Source organism: Canis lupus, chromosome 10 (assembly GCF_003254725.2).
Source record: "Canis lupus dingo isolate Sandy chromosome 10, ASM325472v2, whole genome shotgun sequence".
In the NCBI taxonomy this organism is placed as follows: Eukaryota; Metazoa; Chordata; class Mammalia; order Carnivora; family Canidae; genus Canis; species Canis lupus.
Genome location: NC_064252.1, coordinates 34,314,065 through 34,341,274, shown reverse-complemented (window position 1 = coordinate 34,341,274; position 27,210 = coordinate 34,314,065). Strand labels below are relative to the sequence as shown.

Below are 27,210 nucleotides of genomic sequence, written 5' to 3'. Positions count from 1 at the left end.
CATGAGCAAAAGTTAAACTGCTTTCCTAGTGGATATGAGCTAACTAACTGGCCAGTTCCCTGTCATTTGAGAAAATTCTAATATTGCAAACAATCACTGTGAAGAATGAACAGTCACTGCTTTCTCATTACATAAGCTGCTTTATAACCACATCCTCCCCCACCCCCAGCCTCATTCTGTGTTTCAGTTTGCATGCTCTGGTTTGCAAACTGTCTTTTTTGCTGTGTGCACAATACATTTTTACTAATTACTACTTCAGTGATTTGCTGGTTTTACTTCGGCTATTTCTGAACTTTTGATGCTGTGTAGACAAGCTTGATAAAATAACCCAGTTAACAGGACTTGAAGAAAGAGAGAAAATATGCAAGGGTGTCAGGGGCCTGATCTTACACATTGGTAGGTGCAAAAAACCCAATATCTAAAGATTAATAATCAAGAAACAAAAGTTTATGCATATTACCTGAGTTTTAAAAGTAACCAAAATAAGAACCAGTGGTTAAAAAACAACCAACAAAATCAGGAGGAGGGGGCTGGAGACTGAATGGTGTAAGTGAATCAAACCATACATTTTTCACATCGGCTGTTAATAAAAAAGTTGCTTAAAACCAAGAAACTGTGAAGCCAAGGTAGAAGCATAGTTTAGAGCTGCAAGACACAGAGTCCGAATTGCTCACCAAGAGCAGGAGCGTGGGGATGGGGAGCCAGCCTGGAGCCCCAGAGTGTTTGAATTTTAATGGTTTAATTCAATATTGTTTAAATGTCTCATTGCTTGTTTCCATTTCCACATGCATCTTGAAACAGTCCAAAACGGGTGATGCTCCAGGTCAGAAAATCGGGGAAGTCCGGAACCCCGGGCCCACCACATCCAGGAGCGTGGCCATCCTGCGACGATGTCAACGCTTCTTCGGGCAAGGAGCTCAATTCCACAAGACAGATTTTTCTGTTGGAGCCAATTTACATTCTTCCTCTTTGCCAAGACAGAGGTGATATCTGTGTCTTTGCCAGCCCGTGGATTAGGCCTGGAGAGGAGCTGCAGGGAGGATCTTGATGCCATTTCAGAAGAGATGTGGGCAGATGCCCGGGGAAGCGAGCTAAGCCTGAGGCACCTGCGCAGCAATCTCATGCGACCAGTGTAGACGCTGCCTGCTCCCCGCTAGCCAGCGCCGGGAGACCGCGCCTTCCCTGGGGCCCCGGCGAGGTCCCCGGCAGGGCCTGGCACCTACAGCAGCAGCAGCAGCCCTCCCCAGGAGGAGTCCCGAGCTTGGAGCAAGAACCAGGAGATCCCGACAGGCTGTGGTTGAGGTGGAGAGACCCCCCCTGCCCCCCAGGGAAACCTAGAAATCACTGAGTGAGCCTTAAGGAGGGAGCTGGAGGCTCTGATCGCAAACTGAGGGGTGAGCAGGAGCCCTTTGAGTGTGAACTGTGAACACATTGTCAACAGGAGATGTCACTTGTACTCAGGGGCTGGTGAGATCTGGGGAAACCTGAATTCGATTTAGCCTGCGTGCCAACCGTCCTTACCATCTTCCCTGTCATCCTCTTCTGCACAGACCTAGTCTGTCAGCCCCTGGGCTTTATCTCAGCCTCTCTGGGGATGCAGAACGTTTTCTCACAGTGTCATCCAGGGACCAGCAGCAGCAGCAGCCCCTGGGAACTTTTTAGGAATGTAAAATGTCAGGCTTCACCCCAAACCTAATGAACCAAAATCTTCACTGCAATGGAACTCCCCTGACACCCCACTCTGGTGATTTACCTGCACATCAAAGTATGAAAAAGTCTGCTCTTGAGGAGTTCTTAACCTGGGTGTCCTTTTAGAATCCCCTGGATGTCGGGGCACCTGGGTGGCTCAGTTGGTTAAGCGTCTGCCTTCGGCTCAGGCCATGCTCTCGGGGTCCTGGCATGGAGGCCCACATGTGGGTCCCTGCTCAGTGGGGAGCCGGCTTCTTCCTCTCCCTTTGCTCTTCCCCCTGCTTGTGCTCTGTCTCACTCAAATAAATAAATACAATCTTTTAAAAAAAAAAAAAATCCCCTGGATGCTGTGAAAATGTTGGGATCCCTGGGCCCCACCTCCACGCAGTTCAGTCAGAATCTCTGGGTGGGGAACCAGCTGGCAGTGGTTTATACAAGCTTCCCAGGTGATTCTGATGGTGGCTAGCATTGAAAACCTTTGCTCGAAAGTTCAATCTGATTAGATTTCAGGAAAGCTTTTTACAGCAACTGCCCTCCTCCTAGAGTCAAATATTCCTCCTTCTCCTGTCTACCATGGGCTCACCTCCCTCAGGCTCCCCTTAGCTCGATAAATGACTTCTTTTTCCTTTTTTTTTTTTTTTTTTTTTTTGTCCAGGGATAGATGGGAGTCAGCCGTGGAGGAGGAACAGAAGTGAGCTCAGCTGAGAAGGTGGGAACCACGAGGCCAGCCCCGACGCCAGCAAACACCACTGTCGAAGCGAAGCGTGACAGGAGAAGGAGGAAGGAGCTTGAGGATTGGGCAGAAAAGCTCACAGGGGGTAGTGATAAGGGGAGCCCCTAAGGACGGGAGAGAGGTGGAGGGGGTTGGGCAGAGGGGGTAGGATGAGATTAAGGTCAGATGATTGATGACCACCAATTGATTGATCATCATTCCGTTTGATGAACGGAATCTGCATCTGAAAATACATCCGTACCCACTTCAAACCGAATGTGGAAACCACGGCCACGCAGGCTTTCTCAGACAACCACCTACCGAGCTGTGCGCCATACAAATCTGCTCTGGAGCCGACGGTGGAATCCAATAAAGTCTCACTAATTACACTCTAATAAATTCCGAGACTACCTGCTCCACAGTCCAGAGACGTATTGAGTCAACAGTTGTATTAAATAACCTCAATTACTTACATATGGTATCTAATTTTGGTGTTAATTGTACCTATTAACCCACACAGAAGAGTTTTACATTTCTGCAGGATGGTTAACGTGCTGATTACTCGGAGGCCCCTGACCACATTTTCCTCTGCCCTGAAATTATTCAGCCTTCTGGATAAATGACCAAGAAGACTAAATTTCTTCCTCATGTGAAATGCTTCATAATATCTTTGAATTAAAACTCAAAATGAACTCTACCTGCGATTCTCCTTCACAAAGGTGACCAAAGGAGAACATTTGTGATTTGAGCTTGTAGCTTCAGAGGCCAAGATCTCTTCCAGCTAAAGTCATTTCCATTTGCCCAACTAAATGGGCTCCAAATGGCCATACTTTTAACCCTTTACTTTTGTGGGTACTTGTTGTTAATAGGCTTGAGGGACCATGTTACTTCTGATGGTGCATTCCCACGGAGGTGAGATTGATCGACTGGGTCAAAGGCTGCACACTCCAATAATCTAATCAAGAGCAGGATGCAACCTAGGAACTAAAGTTGTGTTTAATGTATTTTGTTGCACTAGGGCTTAAGGAGTTATCACAGTACGTAACACTCATAAAATGAGAATAGATTTTGCCCAATATATGTCTGACAGGGTTTTTTATTTTTAAGATTTTATTTATTTATTCATGAGCGACACAGAGAGAGGCAGAGACATAAGCAGAGGGAGAACGGGGAGCCTGATGCAGGACTCAATCCCAGGACCCTGGGATCACTCCCTGAGCCCAAGGCAGACGCTCAACCACTAAGCCCACCAGGCATCCCTCTGATAGAGGTTTTGAAGGTCAAGAAAGTGAAGAGCTCCTGTCCTGTGTGTTCCTGGCCATATCAGTTGCTCACCTTAAAAGAATACAGAAAAATCCTTAAGTTGCTATCCTGTGATGATGACAATCAGCATAATGTGAGCACTGATGATAGTGACTAGCTGGTAGCCTGGGTGATGAGACACCGCCCGCACAGAGACACTCTGTCATAACTGCTAGAGCCAAGTAAACACTACACCAGCAAATTTCACTTGAAAACCCCGTTTAGAACATACTGTGGAAGGCCAAGTTTGCTTTTTTGGTAGGACATATAGCTTTAAACAACAACAAAAAGAACAATACATGTTTGATGCAGAAGATTTTAGAAATGCAGAGAAGCACAAATAGAAAAGAAAATCATCTAAAATCTCACCAGAAGATAACTGATGTTATTTTGGTGTTTACTTCCAATTTCTTAAAAATGTACAGTTACAGATCACACATATATTGCTCATCCCTCTTCCCCACCGCCACCCTGTGCCCTATCCCCCAGTTCAAAGGCGCTGCAGGTCCCGTGGTGGCTCCTGCTCACTTCGGTCCCTTCCTGCATCCCAGCAAGTTGGGGCCTTCCCTGGATGCTACCTGTACAGGGAGAGGGCTGCTGCGGTTTGCTCAGGTTAGGACGGGGGGCTAGGCTGTGCACCGAGCCCTTCCCTGAGCAGGTCCCCTGCCCCAGAGAAGATTAGAGGCCACTTAAGGGACAATTCAGGGGTGGCTACAAAGTAATTCTCAATCAGGCCGCTGGAGAGGCTGGTAACTGGCGTGGCTGCCTTCCTGTGTGCTGCACGCTCTGGCCTCCTGCACTAGGTCGGGAAGGAGGGCCCAGCCCATGACATCAGACCCACGACATCGCAGCCCGGACAGCATGGCCCACATCACAGCCCACGACACCACGGCCCACCACAGCACAGCCTAGGACACCGCAGCCCACCACAGCACAGTCCACGATAGCATGGCCCACGACACCGCGTCCCACCACAGCGCGGCCCACGATAGCACGGCCCACGACAGCAGCCCAGTTGCAGGACCCGTGGCACTGGGGCATGTGAGTCCCGGCCATGGGCGACAGGCGGACTTCACTCACCGAATCCTGCCCCTTTCTCCCTCTCGCCTCGGTTTTCCACTTGTCCTTGCCCTTGAGCACACTGGCGCTCCACGCTGGGTCGGTACCCGTCACGGGTCCTGTGGCTCCTGCAAACCACACAGCTGCCTTCTGGGGACACGGAGGAGGGGGGCAGCTCTTCTCGCAGTTTCTGCCGACCCCAGTGGGGGCAGCAGTGAGCTCCGGGTTCAGGGGATGGGGTGCTGACATGGGGCCCCTGGGGAGGGGGTTGGATACAGTTCACTTCTGACTTGTTTTCCTAAAAATAACATCTGAAATTACAGACCTGACCTTTGTGAGAACCCTTTCCTCCCTGAGGTATTGACTTCTCCCCGCGCGGGGGTCTTTCATTTCCTTGTGTTAAGTTAGCAGGAATATTGATAAAACCCCAGTGGCTTTGTTTCTCCCCAGTCCCCGGGTGAGGGGTGGTGGAAGCCAGTCCACAGTAAATAAGATCAACCTGCATATGTCTTGATTTTTTGCACTTATGTTGTGAGAATTCCCCCGTTGTCATTAAATGTTTTTGGAAAATATGATTGTACACAATGATTATATATTTTACATACATTTTGCAAATTGCGTACCATATTTTTTTTAACCATTTCTCTATTGTTGGAAAGTTAGTTTGCAGTTTTTACTCTTATCAAAAACTGTTATTAGTTTTCTCAAGTGTGGATCCTCTTCCTCTCACGGATCATTTGCCATGAACCACAAAAGCCTCATTTCATCCTTTGGATTCTCTTCAGGGCTGAGAGCAGGAGTGGCTTCAATCTGGCACTTAATAAAAACTTGTTAACTCCACTTATGGTCTAGATCAGCTTTCATTGGGGCCTAGAAACCTGTCTCTTTAATATTAAGCCATATGAAATCACAAGATTATGCCAAACCCAATTAGCATCTATCATGAGCTACTCACTCTATAATGAGGCATCTCACGTTTTGTTATATTCAACTTCTGACATGCTATTAGCAGAAACCATTAAGGCACTAGAGAATCAAAACACAAGTCATAATTTTTTAAAACCACTTTGCAATGAATGTATAATGAATATTCATAGCGACAGTAACAAAGTCTCCTATTCAAATGATGTCCTTTCTAGAGGAACTACTTAACAAATCCTAGGCAGTAGTAGGTATAAGCCACCTTCTTATAGCTTCTTATAGCTCCTGGTGCTCCTGGTGCTCCCGGTGATGTTGTCGACCCCTGAAATCAAATCATAGCATCATATCCAGAACTGCACACACATGCACACAGGCACACACTTGTGTGCACACACACATTCATGCTATGTGTATGATGATGGTAATGCTCTAAGCTAATATGAGAATCAACAATTGGTTGGTTCATCAAGAAGAGTAGAACTAAGTTGAAGGAGACCTTCATACCAAAGCTACTTGACTACTACCTTTGGGAATTAAAAAGGAAATCACCTTTATTTTTATTTTATTTTATTTTTTTAAATCACCTTTAAAGTCTTTAGTTTAACCATCACAATGAAGCAGGTTCAACCCAGGTGGGACTTTACTATCTGCCCAACCCTGGGCTCAGAGTCGTTCCTGGAATACAAGACTGAATATAGACTGAATCCATTTACAGGCATACCTTTAGTGTGCACTTCATTTTTTTGTGCCTCCCAGATATTGTGCTTTCTACAAATTGAAGGTCTGTGGTAACCCTGCATTGAGTAAGTCTACTGGCACCATTTTTCCCACAGCATTCACTCACTTCCTGCCTTTGTGTCACATTTCAAACTTTTCAATTATCATATCTCAATTGCTTCAATCTCATGGGACTTGCTTTTAATAGATGGATGAGGACTTGCTTCTTGTGGACAAGCAAAGAAAGTGGTTGCTTGAGATGCAATGTACTCCTGGTGAAGATGTTGTAGACCATTGAAATGACAACAAAGGATTGGGAAAATTACAGAAACTTAGTTGATGAAGCAGAGGCAAGTTTGAGAGGATTGACTCCAATTTTGAAAGAAGTCCTACTGTGGGTAAAATGCTGTCAAAGAGCATCACATGCTACAGAGAAGTCATTTGTGAATGGAAGGGTAAATCAGTATGACAAACATCATTGTCTTATTTTAAGAAATCACCACAGCCACCCCCACCTTCAGCTGCCAGCATCCTGCTCAGTCAGTAGCCATCAATGTCGAGGCACGATCCTCCACCAGCAAAAAAAAGATTAAAGTTTGCTTAAAGCTCAGACGTTGGTTATCTTTTTTGGCAATATAAAGTATTTTTAAATTAAGGTATATACATTGTGGTTCTTTTTTTTTAAAGGATTTATCTCTTTATTTGAGAGAGCAAAAGAGTAGGGGGAGGAGTAGAGGGAGAGGGACAAGCAGATCCCATGCCCAGCATGGAGCCCAATGCAGGGCTTGATCTCATGACCCGTGAGATCATGACCAGAGCTGAAACCAAGAGTTGTCCACTTAACTGACTGAGCCACCCAGGTGCCCCTATATATTGTTCCTTTTTAGGACATAATGCTATTGCAGACTTAATAGAATATAGTATAAACATAACTTCCATAGATTTCACACTTCAGGGCTCTAGACCAGAGGTGATGCCATAGTCAGAATGCTGACTAGGAGATTTTTATTTATTTTTTATTTATTTTTATTTTTAAAAGATTTGTATTTATTTATTTATTCATGAAAGAGAGAGAGAGAGAGAGAGAGGCAGAGACACAGGCCAGCGGGAGAAGCAGGCTCCATGCAGGGAGCCCAATATGGGACTCGATACTGGGACCCCAGGATCACACCCTGGGCTGAAGGCAGGCACTAAACCGCTAAGCCACACAGGGATCCCACTAGGAGATTTTTAAAAAACTCATTTGACTCGCTTTATTGCAATATCTGCTTTATTGCTGTGGTCCTGAACTGAGCCTGTAGGGTTCTGAGGTGCACCTATACAGCTTTTGTGGCCTCTGCAGTCCCCTGATACCATTTATTTGATGCTGTTTACAGCACCCAAAGATTCGAACTCTAGTAAGGCTCCTGAAACTTCTCCTAGGCCCATCTGTTAACTTCCTTATAAAGTCTGGTTTCAGCAAGAACCCTGCTAAATCAGTTTAACCAGAACTCCCCACCTTTGAGGTCTGATCAAACCTCACTATCTGGTGGGGCCCCTCATCCTCCACCCACCCCCTGGTGATGTCTGATCACCTTGGCCTGCCTTCAGCAAGAGTCGTGTTAGGTCCACTGAAGCAGAATCCCCCTCACCCGTGATGTTTCCTCTCAGTGTTTTTCCATTCACTGACCTCCACCCTGCTCCTTAGCTACAGATACCACTTGCCCATGCTGTACTCAGCATGGAGCCCCACCTCTCTCCCCCACTGCAACATCTCATTGCAGATACATTGCAGATACATTGCAGGTACAGTGGTCCCTGTACCTATCACGATGGCCCTGAATAAGGTTTGCCTTACCATCATTAACAAGTGTCATCCTGCCTCCCCCACGCTGTCACCGGTGGGGAGGCGGGGGGAGGGTCTGGAAGCAGGTTGAGAAGAATGGTACCATCCACATGATGAATGGCTCTTCCTTATCCATTACAATTTAAGATTGACCTGGGAGAGTATGGCATCATCAAATCAACTGGAGCTAAGACAGGACATCAGTTGAAAGGGTACGTTGTGGGGCAGTGGTCTTGAAAAAAATCAGAGGAAAAAGGAGCAGTCACCCCCAGAAGACTGCTTGGCAAGTGGCACAGAACCTGCAAGAGGTTGAGGAGACTTTCCTGGGTGCAAGTGGTGAGGACACAGGGTGAAGGATGCCTGCCATTACCCTGTCACACTTCAGGGCTTAGACCAGAGGTGATGCCATAGCCAGAATGCTGACAAAAGAGGGAATGCTGAGGCTCAAGTCCAAGGGTTGGCTGTGAGTCGATTGTCGGTGGTCTAGGTTCTGAACTTGTCCTGTGTCTGATGTCAGAGTTGCTCCAAATCAATGTCAGCATCATTCCTGCAGCCCATTGTCGTTCTGGCCAGTGAGAGTGATTGACCACCCCCTCCCCCCCATGTTGCCTTCTTGGAGCTGGGGCCAGTCCTAGAGCCTTGGGGACTACCCTATAGGCAGATTCTGACTTCCTGGGGGCATCTAGTTGACCCATACAAGGAGCTCTTCCTGAATAGAAAAAACAGAAATGGGGGTCCATTCTCATCCCCGGCTGGTCCCAGGCATTGGGCAGTGATTTAGAAAGCTGTGAGGTGCTTCTGGCAACTAGGGTCTGTGTAGGCTAGATCAGATTGAAGCACACCGCCCAGATGACATGGATGATCCTGGGTAGTCCCAGGTACCTGAGACAGAAATAAAACTTGAGGAATTCACTCTAAAGCAGGGTAGGTCAATTATTTTGTGTAAAAAAGGTCAAAGAGTAAATAGGCTTTTGCAGGCTATCTGGTCTCTTTTATAGCTACTCAGTTCTACTGCTGGAGAGGGAAAGCAGCCAGACACAGTATGTAAACAACTGGGCATGGCTGCATTCTAATAAAACTTTATTTATAAAAATAGGCAGTGACTTAGATGTGGCCTCCTGGCCAGTTTCTGAAACACTGCATGTGGCAGAGGGCCCAGGGCAGGGGCTTCACTTGCCTGGGTCTAATGATGGTAGTAATAGTGGGACTACTGGATCAAATGATAAGTGTGCCTAGAATTTAGGTAGATATGGGCCAGATTCCCCTCTATGGAGCTGTTATCAATTTATCATGGTAAATGTTCCCCTATAACCTTGCCAAGAGAATGTTTTATTAGATCTTGAATTTTTGTCAATTTGATAGGTAAGAAATGGCATCTCAGTGTAATTTTTTTTAAAAGATCAAATACTTTAGAGAGAAAAAGAGCAGGAGGAGGGACAGAGAGAGAGGGAGAGAATCCTCAAGTAGACTCCCCACTGAACATGGAACCCGATGCAGAACTCCATCCCACGACCCTGAGACCATGACCTGAGCAGAAATCAAGAGTTAGTGGCTCAACCAACTGAGCCACCCAGGCCCCCCTCAGTGTGATTTTAATTAGCATTCCTTTTAGTTTGGTACTGAGCATCTATCTGGGTGTTTTTTATGAATTATCTTTCGCTATTTTACTATTGGGTGTTGGTCTCTTTCTTCCTGGCTTATAGATGTTCTTTACATATTAAGGAGATTAACCCTTCACATGTATTCTGTGGTTGTCTGATATAGTGGTCTACATGTGTCAGTTGGGTTAAGTGGTTGGCAGTGTTGTTCAAATGTTTGAGATACCTCACAGTGGCTGGAGTGGAGCTGTCCAGCAGCCATGTGGACATATGGGTCTGGAGTCAGGTGAGAGCCTTGGGCTGGAGGGATACCTTTGGGAATAATCAAATAGATGGCATCTGAAACAATGAGGTGGGTGTGTCCATCTAAAGAAGAGGTCATCAAAACTGAACTGTGGGCCATCCCAAAATGTGGAGATTGAGGAGCTTGATCCAGCAAAAAGAAAGGGGCTTTCAGGGATGTAGAAAAGGAAAGCAAAAGGCAGAGTTTTCTGGAAGCTAAGTGAAGAAAGCATTTCAAGGAAGAAGGAGACCTTCAAATACTTTTAGAGAGTGAATAAAATGAGAATTCTTGGGCAGCCTGGGTGGCTCAGCAGTTTAGCGCCCTTCGGCCCAGGTCGTGATCCTGGAGACCCGGGATCGAGTCCCACGTCGCGCTCCCTGCATGGAGCCTGCTTCTCCCTCTGCCTGTGTCTCTGCCTCTCTCTCTCTCTCTCTGTCTGTCTCTCATGAATGAATAAATAAAAAATCTTTAATTAAAAAAAAAAAAAAGAATTCTTACAACTGCTCACTGGATTTGGCAACAGGGAGGCTCTTGGCAACCTTGACAGGTATACCTTCAGTACAGAATTAGAGACAAAAGCCTGATCTCCAGAGAGTGAAGTGATTAGAAAAATATAGCAGCTGCTGGGTACTGGGGGGCTAACTTGATGCCAAAGGTCTGTCCAAGCAGTCATGTGTCCTTCTTGAACCATAGTTAGCTGCTCAAGTGCAGGCGAAGCAGAGGCAGAGGGCTGGGCTTACCCAGAGCCCACCAGTGAGTATGGAGGAGGCGAGAGGATGTGTGGACAGATGGACCTAGGAATCTAAGTGGAAAATGAGAAGAGTGCTCAACAGTGATAAAGTGGTAAAGCAATGGTTTGGAGGTCACGGTGTGGTCAGAGCCTCGTTTATCACACTCATCAATCCAACAAATATACAGGTCACTTCAGTCTCTTCTAGGTGAGTTCCACATGGGCTTGATGTTTACCTGGTTTACCAAGAAGTACAACAAGGCTGGGTCATATTTCTTACATTTTATTCTTATTTGACTTTACAACAATTCAAAGATAGCAGATGCCCATCATAAATGGGTATACTATACCACAGATACATTATAAGGCAAGGAAGCCCAATTACGGAAAGACTTCATAAAATGTACTTCATTTGGCTATATCACCGATAGTGTATGATGTGGAACTTTTGATGTCTCCCAGAAGAGACATTACCATAAGTTTCCATTTTATTAACTTCTAAACTTTATATTTTAAAGGAAAAAAAATGATTAGTGAGCAAGAATAAAAATATGTTTTTAAAAAGATGATCTCTATATAAATAAAGTGTCTGATAAATTAGTGAAAGGAAGAAGTTTGGAGAGGAATTTATATAGTGTATAAAAATAAATACTGTCAATTTACATTATATATGACTGATAATAAATTATTTCGTGGGTAAATAAATCATCTTATTAGCTGCATACTTATGTAAGGGCTTTCAAAAAACCAGTAAAAAAAGTTTAAGGAATCTACTTCCCTTTTATAAGCAAATTGAGCTAATTAGTAACTGATTTTTCCATGTCTTTATTTTTCCCTATGACATGCCTTTTAGACATTTTGTTGCTGTAACCAAGATCGGGTACCAAAACAGAAAGGAGAAAGAACTCGAATCAGCTATGCTAGTTACTTATTAGCATCTACAGATGATGTTAAATCTGGGAAGGTGGTGGACGCTAAATGTTCAGTGAAATCAGGCATTATTCTTTATTCTGAAGTCTTCATTTATCTGTTTTCCTTGGTCTTAAGCACATGAATAATTTAGAATTGGCTACACTTACCATTGAGATAGATGGTGGAGGCTTCCCTGTCTGACCTAAAAGATGTAGTATTATTCTATTCTTTTACTTTAGAAAATTCTGATGCTCTAGCCTATTTCCTGTCAGTTCATTAGTTAGGTACTCTTGATACACTCGGGGGTCATAAAAAGAGTAACTGGCTCAGGAGACCAGAGACCCAGATTTTAGTTACGATTTGGGCACTTTGCACCCAGGCAATGTTAAAAGTGTAACTTCTCTGCTTTTCAGTTTCTTACGCTGAAAAATACAGATAAGAATATCTACCTGATTTATTTCACAGGTACTGTTGTACTATGTGATGGTGTGTATTTGAGTGTGTTTCAGAATATGTAATACACTAAAGATGATGGTAAATGCTTTAAAAATGTAATTTGCTGGGTACTTTTTTATGTTATAAATCCACATAAGGGACGCCTGGGTGGCTTACCGGTTGAGCGTCTGCCTTTGGTCAGGGCACGATCCTGGGATTCAGGATCGAGTCCCATAATGGGCTCCTCGCGTGGAGCCTGCTTCTCCCTCTGCCTATGTCTCTGCCTCTCTCTCTGTGTCTCTCATGAAAATAAATAAAATCTTTAAAAAAATCCAGATAAAAATCTATCGGCAAATAGAAATGCTTATGAATCATACAGCCCAAATGTAAGTAAGTAATTTACAAATGCTTTACGATAAAATCAAAGAGATTCTTTATGGATTTTTTAAATTAAAAAATCTTTGCAACTAAATATTCATTGACTTAATTGTTCTTTAAGAGAATGTTCACTATTTGACATTATAACTCTCCAAAGGAGAAAGTCTATAATTAGTTCAGTTCTCTACCTTGGAAGATTCATTACAAGGCAGAAGAGTGGAATAATTAAAGTTTCAAAATAAGCAAAAATATATAACTCTACACCACAGTCTCACTTTAAAGAGTGTAATAGGAATACTTCCTCCAACATGTTTATAACAATGTACTATTTACATAATGTTAACACTAAAACTCACAACTTAAACCATAAAAATCAATGTTAATGAATATTTTCCCTTTACCAGTTCAACTATTAGGTATCTGATGATCTTGAGAGGTTCTACTGTATTTTTTAAATGAACTGTACGTGATATAAAAATGCTTACTATTGAATAAGTAAAGTGTTGGTCAAATTTTAGAATATAGGTCAGAGTTTTAGAAAAATATATAGGAAACATAGCATATCACTTATGTGATAGAGTCCCATGTAGAAATAAGCCTGTGCAGATAGGTGGTATGGACAGGCATGGTCAATAATTGAAATAACCCACCTACCTCTCTTTTAAAACAGTAAGCCTAAAAGATGCAACATACTTCTTTAGAAGAGCAAATGAATCACTTACTTATTCAAAATCTTAGAAGAAAACCATGGTTATATTAAATGGTAGTTTTTTAATAAGAAAATCTAATCATTATAATATAGGTAATAAATAGTAAATCATGGAGAGTAGCAAAATTTGTGGACCAAATGACAAAAGCATATCAATAAAATGTGTTTAAGGATAATTACATAATGCTAAAATTTCAATAGCACTATGATCTTTGCTATCAATGATCCAAGATTCAGCTCTCCTTCAAACATTTCTCTTTGCTGCTTCTTTCTCTCTCTCTCTCTCTCTCTCACACACACACACACACACACACGCACACAATTTCTCACACCTTGTCCCTACAAATGCAGCTCAGCTTATCTTCTGGTTTTAAGTATTCAGTCTTCTTAGATCAAAATTCTTTCACCAAATCAATGATCAAAATGACCCACTGCTTTCTTTAAAGATCTCTTGAGGTCATTCTGTATTTAAAGGGTAGCCTGCCAAGATCTTACAGAACTAAAATTAAATTAGCATTGGCACAGAGGAAAGTGAGTTTATCTCATGCTCAGCATAACATATTTGGTCAGGCTGGGAGCTAGTAACTGATCACTTACCCTCAGCTAGCAGAGAGGGGTGCCAGCCATGATTTTTTTTTTTTTTTTAATAGTTCAAAGGTTGGTATCTTTTTTGGTTTCCTTTTTTTGCTTTTGTAAAGAAAAATAAGATTGTGTTTTTCGTTTGAAAGAAAACATGAGGAAGCCCCCTTCCCCACTCCGCCTCTCCCCTGCCCCTGAGAGGTGCTGTAACTTCTGGGCTTGGGCAGGAGGGACCAACCTGGCCTAGGCCAAGAGAGGAGGCTGGGCATTGTGTTGGGGCTTCCTTCAGAGCCACAGAGGAAGAGTGTTCGGGAATGGAGTTTAGCTTTGTTAGGCAAAAAATAAAGTTAAAAAACTTGACACACATGCCTGCTATGTTAAAACTATTAGTTAAAAACTAATAGTTAAAACTATTAAAGGCTTGGTTTGGGTCCCTTTCATTTTATAGTAGGATTTGCAGCACAACACATCTATGAGACAAGACAGGCTAAAACTCTGTTTCCTCAAACCTGGCTTTATAAGTTAAACAATAATAAAGCACATCTCTGCTACATCAGTGGTTTTTAAATTATTCACTGTAAACATCCTGTATTCTTTCCTATTTAATTAATTTCAGAGCTTAAGCTTGTGTCTACATCTATGTCAAATTACCATTTATTCTATGAAAAGCAACACAAATACTGTTCATTCTGGTTTTAACACAAATTCCTTAAAAAAATGTTAAGGCCATTTAATTGAATCAGGGCCAACTGAAGATTACCCTGGTAGAAGTTAAACTACTGATTTAAGATTTTTGAAAGAGTCATAAGTAGTTGTCTTGTGTTTTCCTCCTTGGAACTTGAGAACAGTTTGTAGGATTTATTAGTCTCCAACGTCTCCATCTCGATCTCCAATAAGCCAAAGAAAATGAAAACTTAAGGCTAACAAAGCTGTCCCAAGCAGGTCACCCAATGCTGTTAGATAGGGGATAGAGAAGCTATCTGGGTCCTTTCCTTTTCTCCAGAAGTGATGGACCATCCAGTCAGCAATCCACAGCAAGGTAAATACCTAGAAAACACCAGAGATTACTCCTGTTGTTTGGACATTCTTGGCCCAGTAAACATAAGACGCACTAGGCCATAAGTCTACACCATTGCCTTCTGAAAGGAAGAGCATGTGTCCAGGTCAAGAACCACACTTGGAAAAAAGAAATAACTGCCAGGAGCCTTTTCTTTTCACAAGGAAAAAAAACCATGTATCTCCACAATTAATAACATATTTCTTCAACTTTTCACATATACCTTCTCATTTTCTTCAAGCTTCCCCCAAATCCCAATAAGCCTTATATTTAACAGTATTGTACCATTGTTTGTTTCAACTTCTTTCTGTATGATAAACCTGTGAAGAAGGAAGACATATAAAGATGGAAATAAAAATTAAAATAAGGAATAAATTCTCCTATTGCAGGTACATCAAGTGAAATGAAAGGGAACCAACTGTTCACTTACTACTTATAAGGCTATGGGTGGGTTGCCAAGGGAAATTTCAGTCTATGCTAAGAACAATAGCCAGAAGGGAGGTGGAATGAGGAATGACCTGTCTCCATAGATAGATGTACAGATACAGACACAGAGTTGAAGTATTTTAAAGGGCAATTCAAATACTGAGGTGATATATGTAAGTATTTTCTAGGCTACCAGGAATATGAAGACCATCATAATGCTTTGAATTTGGGGATCAGATAAACATTTTTTTTCTTTGGATATTAAGAGCAGGAGGATCCCCTAACTCTCAAACTCCTTCAGTATTAAAAAGGGATTTGGAATAAATAAATAAAATCCTTATAAAAAATAAATAAAAAGGGATTTGGGGTTAGAGAGGTCAATGTTCCCTGGTTTTGGACAACTTGGCAAGAATAGTGGCATGGCTGTGAGCACTTCTCCATCACCTACTAGCCGACTGCAGGCAAATCACTTAACCTCTCAGATTCTATTTCTCCAAGTGAACATGTGAGATAATAATGGCACCTACCTTCATGAGAATGTTGTGAAGACAAAATAATAGACTAAATGATCAGTTGGGGGCACACAATAAGCTTTCATCAGATGTCTGCTACTAGTAGATTTTAAGAGCTTCATTGCTATGACAATTTGTGGCCTTCTAGACAGTGGGAATACTTGATAAGTGCAGGAGGAGTATATGCCAATGGTCTGTTACCTTCTGCTGTTCTGACATGTTGGCTATGGAGGTGAGGTATCTCCCTTGAGTCCTAAACTGTGTGCTGTGGTTTAGCTCTGACACCTTTACCAGGGAGGAGATTGGCTTGTCAAAACAGAGAGACACACATGTACCCATTCCAAAGGAGTCAACTTTAGATGTCTCTGGACATCTGTCAGAGAGAGGCTGTGTTTTAAGCCCCATTTTCTTTTGCATGAGGTTGTTTCTTCTTTAGTATTGTAGGACCCAAGAAATTTAACAAAAATTCCCTACCCCTGGACAAGCAGAGCACGACTAACTCCATTTTGTGCTACACCTGCCATCTCATGTATAACCCCCACAAGACCTGCTTACTGCTTAAGGTGCTCCCCCACCCTAATCAAGCTGCTGAGCACACCCTACCAGAAACCAGCTCACATAGGAATGCGGCTCATATAGGAATGCGGAACCCCTAACCGCCAAAGAATGTAAACCCTGCCTTTTGCCCGCCACACCTGCGCGCCAATTCTGACCAGTGATAGGCTAGTTCAAACGGTCACTATAGGGTAAATTGTAATTCAATTGGCCAACCTATGTGTGGACCGACATGACTATGCAACTTTCTGTGTGTGTTACAATCTCATTGGCCACTGGCCCCTATAAAATTGCTACGCCTCTTAACCTTGGGGTCCAAGTCCCTGCTCCCCTGTGTCAGATATACTTGGACCCAAGCTCAAGCTTGTTAATAAACCCTCATGTACTTGAATCGGTGTCGGCTCTTTAGTGGTTTCTCAGATACGCAATTTTGAGCACAACAGTATTTCCCTGGCAAAGATTGTTTTGGAATCACAGAAAGTTCCATCAGGACAATGTATGGAGGAAGCATGGAGTATTAGAAATAATCTAGACTTGGAAATGACAGAGTATTGATTTGATTTCCATTTATCAGCTGTATGACTCTGGGCAAACTTCTTACTTCTTTGGGTTGAAGAAAACCCAAAAGGGCCTAGTATCTGCCATACTGGCTTTGAGATAATTAATAAGAACCTCAGTCTGGGGGCATGAAGAGAAAGGTAAGAAAGCTGCATGAACTCAGGTTACATCAATAAAAACATAAGGTTCAGAACAAGAAAGAGAGTCATGCACTGGGGCCTGAATGGGCCAGGCCACGTCTTCTGTTCTGGATGCCTTATTTCCACAGGAACTCGTCCACCCCTGTATCTTCTGTATCTAGCAAAATGACCAGCTCACAAAGCAGACACCTGCTATCTGACTGAATCCATGAGAATCAGTGGGACACAAAGAGTATCCAGTGAGAACAAGAGCTGTTTGTCACCGGCAGGGAGGGCAGGAGATGGAAACTTAAGATCATGGCATCAGGTGACATGAGTTTGTAATACACAGCTTCAGAGGGTAGTTGTAGGCTACAGGAGAAAAGTTACCAAAAGACAACTATTTTCAAAAAAAAAATTGGGGTTGCCTATAAATAGAACAAATTATGCAGTAAACTCTGTATTACTGGAATGTATGGAGGTTCAATAAGGAAATGTGCTGGTGAGTGAGTAATGTGTACAGGAGGAAATGATAGTTTTGAAGAGAATAAGGTAGCTAATTTCTATGGGATTGGCAAGAAATAGAAATAAATCTATAATATATGTGTATTGTTATATATTTACATAGGATATAGTTAATATACATTTATATACATAAATTTATGTAATATATATCTATCGTACATATATGATATATATACAATTTACTAATTGCTTGTTTAATATCTACATTGAATGGATTAGATTCGTCTAGAACAGGCATTGGCAAACTACAGCCCATGGACCGAATTCAACCTGCTGCCTGTTTTTATAAATAAAATTTTATTGGAACTCTACTCTACCCATTTATTTACTTCCTGTCTATTTAGTCTATAATTTAATCCTCACAACATTCTCATGAAAGAGGCACTCATAATCGCCAATGTTCATTGGGAGCAATCAAGTCAGAGAGGGTCAGTGACCTGTGTGGTGCCACAATGACAGAACTATGTAGTTGTGACAGAGACCATATGATCCACAAAACCCAGGATATTTACTCTCTGGCACTTTACAGAAAAAGGTGTGCTGAACCCTACTCAGGAGACAAGTGCTTATTCATACAGAAAGAAATAAAACAGCATCCATACTTCATACCCAAAAATACATTCTAGGTAAGACTCAAGTACAAAAAGCAATACCTGAGAAGTTTTGTAAGAGAATGTCTTATGACCTTGATGTAGGGAATGATTTCGTAAGTAAAATGCATACAATCTTAGCTTATAAACTATTTTAAAGATTTCTGTGGTTCAACAAACACCATAAAGTTAAAAATCATGCCCCAGGCTTGGGGGGAAAAAAATCTCTGCATTGTATATAAGTGACAAAGAATTAGTATTTAGAATATTTAAAGAGAATATACAGAGAACTCCTACAGTTGGTAAGAAAAAGAACAACCCAATAGAATAGAAAAGGAAATCAGAAGTGTTAATAAACACGAAGATGCTCAACCTCACTAATAATACAGGAATGCAAATTAAGCCACATTAAACTCTATTTCATACCCATCTGACTAGCAAAAGTCAAATTTTGAGCAATCATAATAGCGAACATTGTTTTTTGAAATGGCCTGTGATGAACACATGCAGTGTTCAAGGTGGTTCACATGAACTGATTTAATCCTTAAAATACCTCTATAATACGCTATGGACTATTATTATACCTTTTTGACATAAAGGGACACTAAGGTATATGTGAAGTGCAGCTAGCCTGCCAGAGATCACACAGAGATCATACAGCTCATGGGCGAAGACAAGTTCCAACTCACTACAGTCTCACACAAAAGCCCAAATTATTAAACATTAGTGCAGCACATCACCTTGGTAAAAAGAACTCTGCATTGGCCACAGGAGTATAAACTGGCACAACTACTCTGCATAACACCTCAGCAAATCTGTTAAATTTGAAGATGTGTATCTCCCCAATCCAGCAATTCCACATAAAACCAGGATTTTTTCCCTCCCTTTTCTTCTGCAAAATGAGTAAAAGGGTGAAACTGTGTTCATGACTGGAGGAAACTGGCCTGGGGGCTTTACCCACCCCAGTGCCGAGTGGCTACTCCAAGGACTGGGTGGACCAGTATCTTTGGAGACTTGCAGAAGCTTTGCTGGGAAACTCCGACATGCACACTCACAGAAATGTGCAAGAACATTCACTGCACCACTGTGGTAAAAGTCCAAAGTTGAGATAAACTCAAAAGTCTATTGACAAAGGAATGAGGAAATTAACTCCTAGGTCACACAACCGAACATTATATAGAAGCTAAAACAAATGAAAAAGAGCTACATGAATCCATATGCATATGTCTCAAAAGCATAAAGTTGAATGCGAAAAGCAGTAGGAGACTACATAAAGTATGATTCCCATAAGGCTTATAAATATGAAAAACAATACAATATGTTATTTATAGATTCATTCCGCAGCAGTGGTAGAGGAACGTGCTTGGCAGTGATACATACCAATTTAGACAACTGCTCGGGAGGGAATCAAATGAGACCAGGAAGTGATACACAAGTGGCACCTACCATATACATGATGCATTTTTATTGATCGTTTTGAAGTAGTTGCTTAAATAATTTGTTAAGGGTTGCTAAAGCTGCATAGTAAATGCAAGGCTATTTTATTTCCTATAACTTCCTGTACATTTGTATTTTATAATTAAAAAAGCATGAGCAGACAGGGCAGTGGTAACTCACTGACCAGGGCTGCCCGAGCTACCTCCTAGAATACCTCCCCAGGGTGCCTGGGGGGCTCAGCAGTTGAGTGTCTGCCTTTAGCTCAGGGCATGATCCCGGGGTCCTGGGATCGAGTACCGCATCCAGCTCCCTGCAGGGAATCTGCTTCTCCCTCTGCCTGTGTCTCTGCCCCTCTCTCTGTGTCTCTCATGAACAAATTAAATCTTAAAAAAAAAAAAAAAACCTACCTCCCTAGGGGCTCCCTAGAAGAGGATGTCAGCGTGCCCTGCAGAGTTCAAACTGAAAGGTGTGAACTTGGTAGCACTAAGGGGCGCTGGGGCTAAAACCAAAGGGGTATTTAAGTGTCTGTGTGGAGTGAGCAAAGATCTAATTGTTTGATCATTTGTGCAACTGTCTTCCCCATCTAGGGAAATAATGGGACATCTTCTGGAGAAAACTGAAGGGGAAGAATCTCAGGACTTAAAACCACTGGGGACTATGAAGTACTGGCTGAGAATGAGGAGTCTGCACAGTTAGCGATGGGGTTCCTTTAGACCTCGTTTGCTCCAAGAACAGTAGTGGGCAGAAGGAAAACCCTCCAGAGAGGACATCAGATGCTCAGATTCGGAGGGCTCCCAGTTCAGCGGCTGATCCCCCCATCCTCCCATTGGAGAGTGCCCAGGCCACAGCCTTCTCTACTTCCAAGCCACTCACACTCTGCATGCTGCAGTCTCTTCCCTGTAGTGGAAATAATCCCTGTCTCATAGATGAAATGGGACAGAAAAGTTAACAGTACCTACCACATAGAAAGAACATAGTAAATATTTGCAATGATTAAAAAAAACCTCATAGGTCCTATATGAAGGAACAAGAGCCTGACTTTCCCAACAGCAACACAGGGAAACAAAGAAGCAATGCCTTCAAAATTCCAAGAGAAAGAGATTTCTAATCCATAATCCTGTGCCCAGCCAATCTGTCACCCAAGTATTGAAGGTTAAACTAAAGCATTTTAAGACATGCATGCACTCAGGAAGTTTTCTCCCATGTTCTCTCTCTTTAGAACTTTCTTGAAAATGTGCCTGGGTGGCTCAGTTGGCTAAGCATCTGCCTTCAACTCAGGTCATGATTTCAGTGGTGTCCTGGGATCTGGGAACTACTCAGCAGGGAGTCTTCCTCTCCCTCTGCCTCTGCCCCTTCCCAGGCTCATGCCCTGTCTCAAATAAATAAATAAAAATCTTTTTTAAAAAAGAAAATGTGTGGGGATCCCTGGGTGGCTCAGCGGTTTGGCGCCTGCCTTTGGCCCAGGGCACGATCCTGGAGTCCCGGGATTAAGTCCCGCGTCGGGTTCCGGCATGGAGCCTGCTTCTCCCTTTGCCTGTGCCTCTGCCTCTCTCTATCATAAATAAATAAATAAATATTTAAAAATAAATAAATAAATGTTAAAAAAAAAAAAAAAAGAAAATGTGTGATGAAAATGAGGGGAGAACCAGAGGGAGAGAAGGAATGGGGATGGGAGAATAGAAGAGCCAACTGCAGAGAGCAGTGAGGGAAGAAGGTGCCAGGTGAGCTGGGGAGCCAGAGTCCAGAAATAGCAGGTAGATGGAGCACTCTATTTTTTTTTTTTTAAGATTTATTTCTTTATTCATGATAGACATAGAGAGAGACAGAGACAGAGACAGAGACACAGGAGGAGAGAGAAGCAGGCTCCATGCACCGGGAGCCCGACGTGGGATTCGATCCCGGGTCTCCGGGATCATGCCCTGGGCCAAAGGCAGGCGCTAAACTGCTGAGCCACCCAGGGATCCCTAGATGGAGCACTCTAGAAATGAGGTCTCTACGATCAAGGCAAGTGGCAAATTATCTGATATAACAGAGTCTGGGAGCAAAAAACTAAGTACAGATGTGTGGCAGCTATGATGGATCATGTGGGAAAAAACTAAGGATAGGATATAGGAAATTATGCCAGTGAAAAAATAGGGCAACTATCTCCAGAAAAAAAATCAGAGAGAGATAAAAAGAAAGAAAATATTTTTAAAAAATTAAAAAAATATAACACATGGCTTGGCTCTGTGATAAATGATATTTATAGCCACAGAATATAAACAATACTTATTCATAAAATAAAAATTGAGCCTTCCTAAACTAGGAGGATGAAAGTTGGGGAAATAAAACATGGGGTAAGATGGCTAGATCCTCATATACCATAAATAACAGATTGTAGATAATTTCTTAAATTGAGAAAGCAAAATTAGCAATCCAAGTACAACACAGAGGTAAAATAACAGAAGGATCAGCTAGAGTTGCTTTGGAGGACTAGTAATATCTAGTTTTTAACACACACATAAAAGAACTAAAAAATAATATATATCTAACATGTCTTTTTTCAGTATATGACCCACGAATAGCTATGAAGTCAATTTAATGTAATTGGTCTTTTAAAAAATGAAATACAATAAAATAGAATACAACAGGGTTAGAATAGAAAGTATTAGTATGCTAACAGGATATTTCATACAACTTTTGTTTCAGCTATGAAATTACATATATTTATATATAAATAAAATATATAAATGGATGCATTAGTTTCAGTATAAACATTTTTCTTTCTTTAGTTTTTTTTTTTTAATGGAGAAGGGAGGGGAGAAGAGGGAGAGGGAGAATCTTAAGCAGGTTCTGTGCCCAGCGCAGAGCCCAACGTGGGGCTCAATCAATCTCACAACCCTAAGATGGTGACCTGAGCCGAAATCAAGAGTTGGATGTCTATCTGACTGAGCTACCCAGGTACCTTGAACATATTTCTTACTTAAGATTGTGGTCAAAAACATTTGAAAGCTGGGATACCCAGGTGGCTCAGTGGTTGAATGTCTGCCTTCAGCTCAGGGTGTGACCTCAGGGTCCTGGGATCGAGTCCCGCATCGGGCTCCCTGCATGCAGCCTGCTTCTACCTCTGCCTGTGCCTCTGCCTCTCTGTGTCTCTCATGAATAAATAAGAAATCTTTAAAAAAACAAAACAAAATAAAACAAAACATTTGAAAGCTACTGACCTAATATGTACATCTGACATGCTAGGTTCCAGGGATCTCATGTGGAAATCTCTTAAAGGAGAAAATAATGTCATTTTTCTATTTGATCTCTTGGTTTTTAGCAAAAACACTTATCCATAATAAGCCTGAAGCAATCATGTGTCGCTGAACAGGCTCTACCACTGAATTACTACTGATGAGTGAATAAACCTCAAATCTTTCTCATCTCTGCAATGAAATATCCATTATCACAGGTGGGTTGCAGAAATTAAATAATATATGTAAAGAATTAAACAAGTGTCTATACACAGTCAGTACTCAATAAATATTAATGTCATGCTCATTGTTCATCAGTTATTATGCTGAATTTATGATCCTTAATTAAAAGGTTATTGGGGGCACCTGAGTGGCTCAGTTGGTTGAGCATCCAGCTCTTGGTTTCAGTTCAGGTCATGATCTCAGGGTCCTGGGATCGTGCCCAGTATCAGGCTCTGTGCTTACTAGGGAGTATACTTGGGATTCTCTCTCCCTCTCCTTCTGCCCCTCCCCCCACAATGCTCTCTTTCTCTCTAAAATAAAAATCTTTAAAAAAAATTTTTTTAAAAAGGTTATTGGAATGGAAGTGTGAACACTGGTTTCTTTTCTTTTTTTTTTTGCACTGGTTGTACCTTTGTTGTTTACCTCATTCACTAATAGTTCCGTGATGCAAGGTTATGAACACTGGTTTCTAACACTCACCACCTAACATGACTTTTCTCTATGATCCTTAGTTTAGCCTTCTTTAAAACAGATTAATTTATGCCTTCATAGTCTGTTCTAGCTCTTGAGTGCAAAGGTAAGAAATGTGTGATCATGAACTATGTAGTGATTGCTTGCCTCACATATGCATGTCTTCTCCCACTCCCTCCCAATTCTTACTCCATTAATTGGACTTTAAGTTCCCTTCCCATGCAATTTCTTGTTAACGGTATTATGATGACTTAAAGTTCACTCAGATTTCAATTTATTAATTTTTTTGTAAGTAACAAAGGATTTCAGTGTTTCCTTGGAACACAGTATCTAACGAATTATAAAATCACAGTAAGTATCAGATATTACTTAATGCAACATATTTTATTTTAAAACTAAATGATTATTTAAGGAATGCATGCTTTTCACTGTGAAAATACATTGAAATCAAACCAAGGGTAGAATGTGTTTTTACATCATCTGTTTTTTATGAGATATGCATAAATTCTTTAGGTAAGTGTACCTTCTGAAAAGGCAAATTTGTAGCCTGTTCTGGATGTTCTAGCTGTATTGCTTGGAATTTAAATAAATATCCAGAGTACAAAAATATATATTTGCTTTGGACAATATTGATTCTCTTGGCCAGCTCCTTCTTTGAGCTAGAATTAACATTCCTGCATACTAGCATCCTCTCAATGTCCTGAATGCCAGTAACAGCCTTGTGTACTATGTAAAGAAAGATGATTCTTCAGGGAAGGAAGGCTTGGAAATATAATGCAAATAAACACCAGGAGTAGTAAATTAGTACAGTTCTTCCAAACCCCTAACATACAAAGGCTGAATTTATTTTCCCTATAAAAATATGCTTCCCTAATACAGTTTCCAGACTAGAAACTCCACTAATTAAAATCGAATATATAAATGTTTGCTCCTAAGAATTTAGGATTATCAGTCAACAGGAATTCAGTCTACTCCTGATATTTCAATAAAGGCATCTTTTCTTTGGTCTGAATTATTTTTGTAAGGTGGTAGGTGGAGGAAGGTGGGAAATGAATAAAACTTATTTTGAGAAGGGACCTAAGATTTCCAAGGAGTCCAGTCATAAAAATGGTGAAGACCTTTTGTCCAAAAGAAACTTTTAGAAAAAAGAAAAAAAAAAAAAAGAAACTTTTAGAATGTGTAGCTTTAAAAGGTACAGATACTAGGGTTCTGGTAGTGTTCTATTTGTTAAGCTGACTGGTGAGTGTCCTGGTGTTTATTATTCTTTATACCTTGTGCATGTCATTATTGTTCATCTATTCAATATTTAATATATAATTACAATTAAAAAATAATAATCTTTTGGCTGGTGTTCTTTAACCCTGGCCCAGTTAATCCCACTACTGATTGCTCCCTCATCTGACCATATCATTCTGTTCCAATCACGCAAAGAGCCAGTTTAACATTAGGAAATGACAACCTGAAAATTAAAAAAAAAAAGTCAAGCAAAAATAAGAGGTCTGTTAGTTTCTAATAAAAAGGGGGAAAAAGATAGAAATAAACATATTTAAATAGCTATAGGAGTGAACATGTATTGATCTTCTCCTACTGAGTTAGATTACTTTAATGTTCTTAGTATCCACTGAATATTAGGGAAAGATGCACTAGGCAGAGATCAGGCCCTGAGCAACTTAGGTGCTCCCCCTTCACTCTGCCCATAGCCCAAGATCACCCTGTTTCTATACCATCTCCCTTTCTGCAGGTTGCCTAGCAAAACATTTCAATGAAAAAAAAGAATATTCATTCATTTAAAACCATTTATTGTATGACTTTCCAATATATGTAATACTCAAATTTGAGAAATAATTTTTTTAAATATATTTTTTAAATAGCACACCAAAATATTTGTGATGGTGATCTTTGAGTGTGGGGATTATGGGCATTTTACCATGATAAGTGTATGTTGCCTTTATGATATGAAACAAACCTCAAATGAAAACAAACAAAAATGCTCATGAAAGAATGACCAAAACCCCTTCCTTGCCTAAGCTCAGTACAGAAATCCATTCGTTTCCTTGTTTATTACTTTAATGGTGACAGATGGTCTCAGAAAACATATTTAAAAGGATAACTTTGAAGTCTACAGGAACTGAATAACAAATACTGCTGGAACATGGAACTACCTGGAAAACATTTTAACTTCAGGTAAAATGAAAAGTGTCAGAAGTACAGTTCTGAACTTCTTTGACATAAGGAAGGTAAACCCTGAAAAGAAGACAACCCATTTAACCAGGAGGAAGTAAAAAGAACAGTCAAAGAAATAACTGAGAGATTTGAAAATCAATCTTTTCTTGATATCAAAGGATCTACAGTTATTGGTAAGAGACAGAATATGGGGCAAAGCAGGGAATGGAGTCAGATATACAAAAGGAAGGAACATGTATAATTAGTCTAATTCACATCTTAGAAAAAAGCTGCCATGAGAAGTGACAAGTGTGAAAATCCAGATGTAATCCCCTTGGACTTCCAGAAGCTTTGAGCTTTGAGATACAGTATCACATAAGGATTCATAAATATAATTACTGTTGCTGTTGAAATACTAGCACACTGAGAATTCTATGTTAAGAGCAGTGAATAAAAGGATATTGATTTGGCAGAAATAACAGAGAAAAACATCTACATTAGTTTTGGTTATCTGGCACATCAAATACTCCTATAAATGAACTGAGACTCACATAAAGAAGAGAGCTTGCAATTAAGAAGAATGGAAAATGATTTCTTTTGAGACTAAAACTTTAAAAAAACATGTGCGGGCTCAAAAGAAAACAGTTATACAAGAACAGACATATACATCAGTGGAACAGAATAAAATTTAGAAATAGACCCACATATACATAATAAACTGACTTCTGATAGACACTAAGGTCATTCAAGGAGAGTAAGGATAGTTTTCCCAATAAATGGTGCTGGAACAACCAGGTATTCATAAGGAAAAATATGAACCTTAATCTGTAATTCACAAAAATTAAGTCAAAATGGATTAGAGAACTCCAAAAAAGTTAAAACCAGAAGATTTCTCAAATAAAACAGGAAAAACCTCTCACAAGCCAGGCATAGACAATGGTTTCTTAGGACAAAGAAAAGCAGTAGCTTTTCTGATAAAAGCACTAGTTTATCTGAAAAACTGATAAACTGACTTTATTAAAATTGAAACGTATGATGTTAAAATATATGGTTAAAAAAATAAAGAAGCAATGTATAGACTGGTAGATGATATTTTTAATGCAGGTATATAACAAAGGACTATTCAGAAATATAAAGAACTCTTACGACTCCATAAGTCAATTCATTATTAAAAATGGACATAAGATTGAACTTCACAAAAGAAAATGTGAATGGCCAATAAATCCATGAAAAGATAATCAATACCAGAAATTATGATGACCATGAACTACCACCTTTACACCCACTAAAATGGCTAAAGGTACAAAGACTGACAATACTAAGTGATGGTAAGGATGTGGAGAAACAGGAACTCTTGTACCAATAGGATTTCAGAACAGTATAATCACACTGGAAAACAGCTTGGCAGCTTCTTATAAAGTTAAACATACCTATCCCATAAGAGCCAGCAATTCCACACGTAGGTATTTACCCAAAGGAAACAAAAACATATATCTCCACAAAGATTT

The 27,210-nt window shown here is 41.0% G+C and overlaps 1 protein-coding gene across 8 annotated transcripts in view; it reads right to left on the bottom strand.

Annotated features, from left to right (window-relative positions):
- Window positions 1-5,891: 5,891 nt before the first annotated feature.
- SLC41A2 (solute carrier family 41 member 2) overlaps window positions 5,892-27,210 on the bottom strand; it is a 124,773-nt gene continuing 103,454 nt past the window's right edge. For 6 of the 8 annotated variants that reach the window (XM_025462277.3, XM_035695964.2, XM_049115357.1 and 3 more), the window contains one exon: window positions 11,104-14,896. In XM_025462277.3, the coding sequence (XP_025318062.1) occupies window positions 14,711-14,896 (186 nt within the window). In that variant the 3' untranslated portion in view covers window positions 11,104-14,710. Of the gene's footprint in view, window positions 6,006-11,103; window positions 14,897-15,187; window positions 15,227-27,210 lie in introns of those variants that run through there. The other 2 variants (XM_049115358.1, XM_049115360.1) reach the window with 2 other exon arrangements.